The sequence below is a fragment of the Labeo rohita genome, chromosome 20, assembly GCF_022985175.1.
Source record: "Labeo rohita strain BAU-BD-2019 chromosome 20, IGBB_LRoh.1.0, whole genome shotgun sequence".
In the NCBI taxonomy this organism is placed as follows: domain Eukaryota; kingdom Metazoa; phylum Chordata; class Actinopteri; order Cypriniformes; family Cyprinidae; genus Labeo; species Labeo rohita.
Window position 1 is genome coordinate 4,338,700 of NC_066888.1, and position 9,425 is coordinate 4,348,124.

The window sequence follows — 9,425 nt, forward strand, 5'->3', positions numbered from 1 at the left end:
AATGTTTGTATTATTCCAAGGGTGGTCTGCATTTGCCCTGGTTCTGACATTATATCAGTGCTTTTTTAGACGCGTGTTCAAAACCGTAACAGAAATTTGTTTTCTTCTTGTTCTTTATTGTTCTAAAATTCTTCAGAATTATGACTTCAACCTTCTATGTTTCAACCCTGTATTTGTTTTCAAAGCTTCAATCACTTGGCAACTATTGAAGCGGGTTTAAAGTGAAATAAGACTCTTGAGCTATGTTGAAAGGTGGATAACCTCTCATTCTGGCTGACATCCAGCTCTTTATTCAATGTGGATTTCAATAATCAAAGAAATTCCAACCTATATATATATTAAATCAGTTAGATATTTTATGTTTTTGTAAACATGTACCCTTTACAGTAAAGTGATTAAACAGCTTAATAGGATTATTTCACATTTCATATGTCTTGTATAACTGTAAAATTCATGTAAATGAAGTTAATAATCTGATTTCATTTAACTAAGACAATAGTTATTGTGTTATATAGAGGTCAGACAGGTCTGTGCAACTGTAACTCAACAGATGAGAAGCTGTGATGACCAGAGGGTGTAAATGCCCATCAGAAATGACACTTCATAAGTGTATGATTTTGAGTCAGATCTTCATCCATACAACCTCTGGGGGAGCTGTCCATCTGTGGAGCCAACCTACAGTATAGCAACATATTAAAGGCCTAAAATCAGTGACAGTGACTTCACACATACTATTTATTATAGACTAATGGAAGTCCTAAATACCCTGAAATTATATTTCCATTTTTACATTTTACAGATAAGTAAAATAAGGCCAAAATTTGCACTGGAAAAGAACAGACCTCCTCCGTGCCAAACTGAGGGTCTGGAATAGCTGATTTTACCAACTTTATTTTGGCCATTGTTCTAAGTGGAAGAATAAAATCTTAGTCTGGCACGAACATGATCGAGTATAACTTTTCAGGAACTAGAACTTCTTATCAGGAAGGCAAGGAAGCAAGTCAAGCAGTTTAACATACTAGAAAGACAACACATAAAAGACCTTTTTCTCCTGGACTTCTCGAGGAACGTTAAGAATGAGCAGAGACGGCAGCCAGGATCTGTGTAACTGATGGTCTGTCCACAGGGCTTTTACACCGGTAGGAAAATATCACTTTACCATCCTGGTCCAGGACAAAATTACCACCCATCTGAGAGACAGACAGAGAGAGAGGGCTTTTAATCCATTTTCAAGAGTCCTAGACTACAGGGAGTCAAATGTTTATTCTATCACTGAGTATTATGTAATGTTTGGAATCTGTTTTATAGACTTGGCCCATTCCACAAATAGCACAAACTCTTAAACCTATTTTTTCCCTCATTCAACAAAATCAATGAAAAAGCTCAGGATGTCAAACAAAATGCTATATCAGCTGTTTTATTTTCTATTGACTTTACACAAGGTTTATAATTAAATTCAGTTCTGTCATGACAACTCTCAAAGGGTTTAGCATAGTAATGTACATGCCAATGTTAATGTTTTTGGTCTTGGTGGAATAGATCTGCTATGCTGCTGCTGTGGCAGACCTAGTACTGAGACTTGCTACTTGCAATACATCCACAACATGATGCTGTGAGCTTGTAAGAAATATGAAATAACTCGCAGCAGATCTATACAGGTGGAGCTGGGGAAGATGAGGGTTTCTAAAACGCGCTGCAACTGCTATAGCAAGCATTAGCCAAGCATTTGAATGTTGAGCAGCAAGCTTATTGGCTGTTGATACAAAAAATAACCAATCAGCTGCCCCATGTGAATAATGACGATGTCATTATGTCAGATTAAGTTAGACCTATTGGACTACACCATCTATAGTTTCATGACAGAACAAAAATAAACAAACAATATGTGAACCTGGACCACAAAACCAGTCATAAGGGTCAATTTTTTGAAATTGAGATTTATGCATACATCAAGCTGAATAAATAAGCTTTTTATTGATTTATGGTTTGTTAGAATAGGACAATATTTGGCTGAGGTACAACTATTTGAATATCTAGAATCAGCAGGTGCAAAAAAAAAAAATAAATATTGAGAAAATCACCTTTAAAGTTGTTCAAATTAAGTGCTTAGCAATACATATTACTCATCAAAAATTAGGTTTTGATATATTTAGGGTAGGAAATTTACAAAATATCTTCATGGAACATGATCTTTACTTAATATCTTAATGAATTTTGGCATAAAAGAAAAATGGATCATTTTGAACCATACAAGGTATTTTTGGCTATTGCTACAAATATGCCCATGCTATTTAGGACTGGTTTTGTGGTCCAGGGTCACATATCAGAATTATTTACCTAGTTACTTGTCTTGGCCATGCTGTAGAAGGGGTTTAAATTATGTTACTTCTCATGTACATTTTTTAACAGGGTAAAATCATAAGAAGGTAACAGGCTGCAGGGCAAACTTATGCTTTTGGTAATTAGAATTTAATAAGATACATTAATATGTCTCAATTCTACTGCATAACTGGGCCAGCTTGCAAAATACAGCCTTGTTGTGTGATCTGAGCTGAAGAACTGGAATTTATGATGCTATTGTTGTGTAACTGGCCCTATGCAGTCTGGAATTCTTATTTTTACTGCCCTTATGTCGTAAAATCTGGGTAATAACAAACTTTAGAAAATAAATCCAACTCATTTCCCAAGTCAGAGTATTATTTTTTGTTCTGTGTTTACTGTATAAATGTTTGAACGTCACCTGAAAGAGATCATCGATGAACTGAGGTGGCACATCGGGTGACTGTCGGCTCCCCAGAATTTCAGAGTAGTGCAGCATTAACTTAAACTTCATCACCTTGCTGATGGAGGAACCCAGACCGAACGTTCGATACACCTGTGACCCGTCACAAACAGACCAATCAGCACAAATCTACACATATGATCAATATTAAACTAGTCAAGGTCAACTATACAGAGTTGGACATGACATGCGGGCTCAAAAATAATCACATAGTAATAATCATCAAGACAACATGGACATGAATTAAGAATTTGTTCCCACAACTTACTCATTTGTGCTCTCAATTTAGTTAAATATGGCCATGTTTTACTACTTCGTTCCCTCATTTTTATTTAACTCATTCGTAGATACTGAACAAATCATGTGCAGGGCTTAATTACAATTATAATTTAGCCAACTCTGGCAATGAAACACAAAAAACAAAAGAAAGTTAATTACATTTATATGTTACACTAGAAAGTGTAGGACATGCAGGAAAGAAGTTTTTTATTTTTTATTTTTTAAGTCATTAACATTAGTGACCTTATATGGAAGCCCATATAACTTTTTATCTCACAATTCTTGCTTTTTTCTCACAGTTGCTAATTCACATCTAATAATTCAGATTTTTTTCTTTCCTCAGAACTGCATGATATAAACTTACAATTTTGACTTTTCTCTCCTAATTGACCCTTCTTAAAAGTCACCCACCCATTAGTTACTGTTGCTATGTTTGACAAACAATGCCACTCTATCACTACACATCATGTTTTCATGCAGTGAAAAATACATCGTGGTGCAAAGATGAAACTGACAACATGCTAACAGACAAGACAGAGCAGATTACTTCTGGTAAAAAAAGGTCTTATCTTTAAAATGTTGTAATTTCTCAAGAAATTCAAACAATAAATACCATTTTGTGGCTCTTTAATGTGTCGTGACGAATCACTGTATTGCCTGTACACGTAAACCAATCGTCATTTCTTCTTTATTTAAAGCATGAAAAAACATGAATGAACATCAGAACGTATTTTATTTCAACCGCAGAAAGACAAAAGAAAGAAAGACCTTTTTTCAAGTTTAAGTCCACCGAAGGTAATCTACTCTCTTGTCTGATTTGTTTGTCAGACAGAATGGCCAAGATTTGGAAGGGTCAATTGCAAGGTATAAACTAACAATTTGAGTTATAAAGTCAGAAATGCAATATGTAAACTTGCAATTGCGAAAAATAGTGTCAGAATTGAGAGATATAACCTCACAATTGGGACTTTTTTTCTTGCAATAGCAAGTTTACATCTCACAATTCTGACTTTTTTCAGAACTGTGTGATGTAAACTCACAATTGTGAGTAACAGAATGAAAATTGTGAGATATAAACTTGCAATTGAGAGTCATAAAGTCAGAATTGCAAGATATAAACTCACAATTGTGAGAAATAAAGTCAGAATTGCCTCTTCACAAACATCTTGATTGACAGGTGATCTGACCAATCATAATCCCAAATCCTCCAAATCAAACCAATCATAATCCCAAATCAGACAGGATAGTAGATTAATTTGTGTGGACTTAAACTTGAAAAATTATGTGTATTGTCCTCTTTATCGACATGTTTGAAGTAAAATATGTTCTAATGCTCATTCATGTTTATTTCATGCTTTAAGTAAATCGGTTCGGTTCATCTGTCACTGTATTAAAAAGCCACAAAACGGTATTTATTGTTTGAATTTCTTATAAAAACAACATTTTAAAGCTGAGACCTTGTTTCATGGGTCATTCCACAAAATCAGTGCCTCCTCCACTTGGAAAATATATATATATATATAATTTTTTTCACATTTTTTCAAATGACAAGAAATTGTATTGTATTGTATCTCAGGCTATGCAATTTATTATCTCATGACTATTTTTCTACCTCATGTTTTGGTATTTTTTGTCAACCCTGTTATCGACACAAGCGTTACTAGATACTATAGTTTAATTAGAACTCATATGCCACTGAATGATAAAGGCATTAGCTCAATAATATACCGAGGGTGACCTTTAAAATGTTTGAATTTTACACAGACAATATTTAAAAACAGTCTCAAATCTAATCAATGTCATCCCTGTTACCCACATATCAAAACCTGTTACTCTAAAAAGTAACAGGTTTACAATAACAGGTTTGAGGATTTCAAACAAATTTGCTAATTGCTAGCCAATAGTCAAGTTCACCAAAGCACATATTGTACACTTTGAAATGATTTTACTTGTGGATATCGATTATATTAAATGTAAGAAATAACTGTTTATATTTACATTTTAAAAATGGTAACAGGATTGACATGGCATGATGCCCTCCTCAGTCAAGCCCCATAAATCATCAAAAATGAGAGATAAGAGAAACATGCATATGTTTTAAGTGTTGGAATCCTGGTTGAGAGATGATGTAACCTCCTAGAAATGATGTCACTTGAATGTACATTATTTTACAAGGGTTTTTTGATGAGGGTAACAGGGCTGAAATGAAATCAGGGGACACCAAAAAACGCATACTTATGCAAAAAACATTGCTTAACGACGAGACTATATTTAGAACAATATGCAAATGTGATTTTTACACCAGTTTGCAAATTAAAAGTACTGCTGAAAAAAAAAAAATCAAAGTGAGGGACAGGTCAAAAACCTTACCCTTACAGCATAAATGCTATTTAATTATTTATAAAATATTTACATGACTTTTTTTGATGTAATATTAATGAAAGCATACATAATGTTATGTTTTTATATTGCACATTTATTTGTTGTTATATTAAATCTATGTTTGATTATTTCTTAGGGATGCAAAAGGCACAGATTTTGTCAGTTGGTCCACAAAGTGAGAAACTGAGGGGCAAAAACTGTCTATTTTCTTCCAATTGAGAGTATATACCATGCAATTCTGACTTTATAACACTCAATTATAAGTTTACATCATGCAAATATGAGAGAAAAAGTTAGAATTTTAAGATGTAAACTCGCAACTGCCAGAAAAAGTCAAAATTGTGAGATAAAAATTCACAGTTAACTTTATTTTTTTATTCAGTGGTGGAAACTGGCTTCCATAACCTTATGATTAAGCAAAGAAAGACTAATGTTTTTACACAGTCAATAATCCTCACCACTCTCTCTGCATCCAACAGCATGTCAAATTCATAGCCTGTGTGCTCAAGCCAGAATGTTGCCCCTTCAAGAGAACCATACGAGACCATCAGCACCCGCAATGACTGAGCATCCAGAAGCTTCTGTATGAGAAAGAGCCAGAAACAGTGTTGATGATTCTAAGAACAGAATGATGCTGACACTGGAACATTCACTACTAAAAAGCAGCATAACATTTAGCCTGGCCAAGTTCACAGCTGGGTCAACAACCTTTGAAAGATATTTCCAAGCAACTGCCCATAATCAGAAATGGCTGAGGTCTGCTATTGACTCTACTGCAGCTGTTTTCATCTCCTTTAATGACAGGTTGTCTTACCTTGCTTTCTTTCAGCTCAGTCAGGTGGTCTCGTCATGGCTGTCATCCAAAATGCCGGAGCAACACAAGGAGGAGATTTTCTCCTTTCCCCAAATACTGATCCAGAGACACATTCCTACAAGAGTACAGGACACCCACAATGTATATTACAGTTCACACATGCCACATCAATTCAAGAGCTGGAATTCGAACTGAAACAGACTCATTTTACAAGATGTGGAATTAAATTTGAATTAGAATGACATGAAGGAATTTACTGCAATTAAAAGAAATTTAACAAATGACAGATAGATAGATAGATAGATAGATAGATAGATAGATAGATAGATAGATAGATGTGTATTTAGTACCTGACATACAATTTTTTTCTCAACTAATTAGAAATACTTCTCTAAACTAAGTTCAATATTTCCAATAATCACTGACATTAACATCTGTGGTAAATTATTAGCATTTAGGAAGTTTAATTTATCATTGTCCATAAAACTGACCATGACCAACTGACTAGTTAATTGTTTTACTAAAATGGTCCATTTTTTATATGTTTCCATATACAACTGTTCAAAAGTCTGGGATCAGTAAGATTTGTTTTCATATTAAATTAATCCTTTGATTCAGCAAGAATGCATTAAACTGTTTAAAAGTGACAGTAAAAACATGTATAATATTACAAAAGATTTATTTTTCAAATAAACAATCAAATTTTCTATTTATTAAAGTATCCTGAAAAAGTATCACAGTTTCCATTCAAAAATGAAGCAGCACAATTGATATCAATGTGATGATAATGAAGACTGCAGTAATGATGCTAAAAATTCAACTTTACAGTCAAAGGAATGAATCTGATTTTAAAATATATTAAAATAGAAGGTAGTTATTTTAAACTGTAATAATATTTCGCGGTATTACTGTCTTACTAGCTGTGCTTCATACATTGCCGAACTACTGACAATGGAAAATTGACCAAACTCTTTTTTCCCCCTCTAAATTTTCTCTCAAAAGACAAAAAATTACAAACGCCAAACTTTTAAATGGTAATGTATATATAGTTCACATGCATTATATTACTTCAACATTTCTGGAAATATGTCATATTGCATTGAATACCCTGTAATATAGTTTCTTTCTTTTAAAATTTAAACTTCAATCCTGCAAATTGAAAAACTGAGAAAAATATAAAAAATTTCAGGGTTGAATTTCAACAAGGTAATAAAACAATCATTCTCACAAGGCATGACATGAGCTTTCTGCACAAAACTGCTAGAAATTGTTTTCAAGCTACTATCCCAAACCTGCAAAACAACTGTACAACCTCTAATCATTTAAAAACATCTTATAGACTTTGAATATACAGTATAACCCGATAAGAGAGGCACTGATGTAATCACAGTCATAATGTAAAGTGATAAATTCCTGGAAATACAGGCCTTAATTTTGTTTTATCAGAAGCATTCTATCAGCAGTTCTGGATTGTGGCTTCCACTGAATATGGATAGTAATCATATTATGTGTTTATCTCACTCTTTAGTCTGGACGTGTATAAACCGTGTATCTGAGCTGAGTGTCTGGACTGCAGGACTCTGGGAAAGAACTGTGTCGCTCATCTGCATCTGAACATCCAGACGTTTCAAAAAACTATCCCACTCCACCTGTCAATCAAACAAACATCCATTCAGCACACTTAACTACTCAAACACCCTTAATATATTACCTACTAACATAAATACATTAAAACAAATGATGCATTTGAAAACAAGAAATCTGTAGAGGCCCTAACCGTACGTGGTGATTAATAAAATATGAGATGGGAGGAAAAAAGATAAAAATAAAATAAAAATCCTTCACTCGCAAAAGCACTGATATTCTTCCCAATTCATATAATCAAAGACATTGCTATGAGAGTTCTGCAAGAGTTTTGCGAGAGAATCCACAAGAATTAATAACGATATACTTTTCCTATTATATTATTAATGGTAATATAATTTTCCTCTTATCTATCTATTTTTATCTCTCATATCCTTTATGGGCTCTGTAGCAGTCATGTTAAACATTAAAACAATATAGTACTTACTTCCAGTTGCAGTAAGGCTTCAACATTATCTCGAACCTCAGTGTTTCTGTTAAATTAGGAATCAAATAATAGTACTATTATCAATTTATGACATTGGTATTCAATATGTAATGGATAATGTACAGACAACAGGTTGGATTATTTATTTATTTATTTTTTATAATGACCAACTGATTCTGTTTATTACATTGCTACTTACCAAATAAAAATTTAATTTAAATATTAATTTTATTGATTAATAATTATAGAATTTTAAGGATTGCCTGGTACAACGGTCAGTTAAACAGTTTATTATGCTGAATATTTGACCACTGAATGCCACGACCAACCACAATAAAGTATTGGAGAATATTTCATACTCACTGAAAAAACTGTTCCCATAAACTTTCTGCTTCCTTTTGGTTTTTCACACCCAGACTGAACGAAAACATATAATGTTTATTATTTTGCAGTACAAAGAAGTTCTTCAAATATGCACCACGACAATGTTTAAAGATAAATACACACCTGTTAAAGAACTTGAAACCTGCTGACATCAGGCCAAATAAAGGACGAATTTTCTTATCGGTAATTTCTTCCAAAGAACCACCTAAACAACAGTAGTAAATGAAAACAAACATTTTTCATAGACTCGGACTTTTGAACTGCATTGTGTATAACGTTACAACTGTACATACACGAATACACACACATCCTGTAACAATACATTTGCACACCAGGAAGGAGGTAAAAATTGTTTAGGATACCTTTGGCAACGTCCTTTTCTACATTTTCCAAAGCTGTTCTACCAAATCCGATCAGTTCTTTCAAAGCCTCTATAAGTGTGTTTTGGACCACTTCAGTAGACATGCTGAGCTTACTCACTCTGTACTGACAACCATTCATTCAGCAGATCAGGTGATGTAGCGATGACGGACCCTCAACGGTGATTGGTTTATCCTCAAATGCGATGAGAAAAGTAACGGCTAACACGTGCACTGACATTTCGTTCTCAGGGCAATAAATTATTCACGTCAAAATAATGACACTGAGAAATTTGAATAGAAATTTAATTTAAAATACACACTGAACAGATTAAATAATAAAAAGGCTACTTT

The 9,425-nt window shown here is 33.5% G+C and overlaps 1 protein-coding gene across 1 annotated transcript; it reads right to left on the reverse strand.

Moving 5' to 3' along the window:
* Positions 1–27: 27 nt before the first annotated feature.
* On the reverse strand, positions 28–9,205 carry selenol (selenoprotein L). The gene is made up of 10 exons (XM_051138344.1): positions 9,075–9,205; positions 8,836–8,917; positions 8,692–8,745; positions 8,329–8,374; positions 7,779–7,906; positions 6,258–6,372; positions 5,902–6,024; positions 2,741–2,875; positions 1,043–1,190; positions 28–675 (listed from the first exon to the last, which is right to left on the reverse strand). Exons 1-9 carry the CDS (start codon positions 9,175–9,177, stop codon positions 1,071–1,073), a joined length of 906 nt encoding a protein of 301 aa, XP_050994301.1. The 5' UTR covers positions 9,178–9,205; the 3' UTR covers positions 28–675; positions 1,043–1,070.
* Between the last annotated feature and the right edge of the window lie 220 nt (positions 9,206–9,425).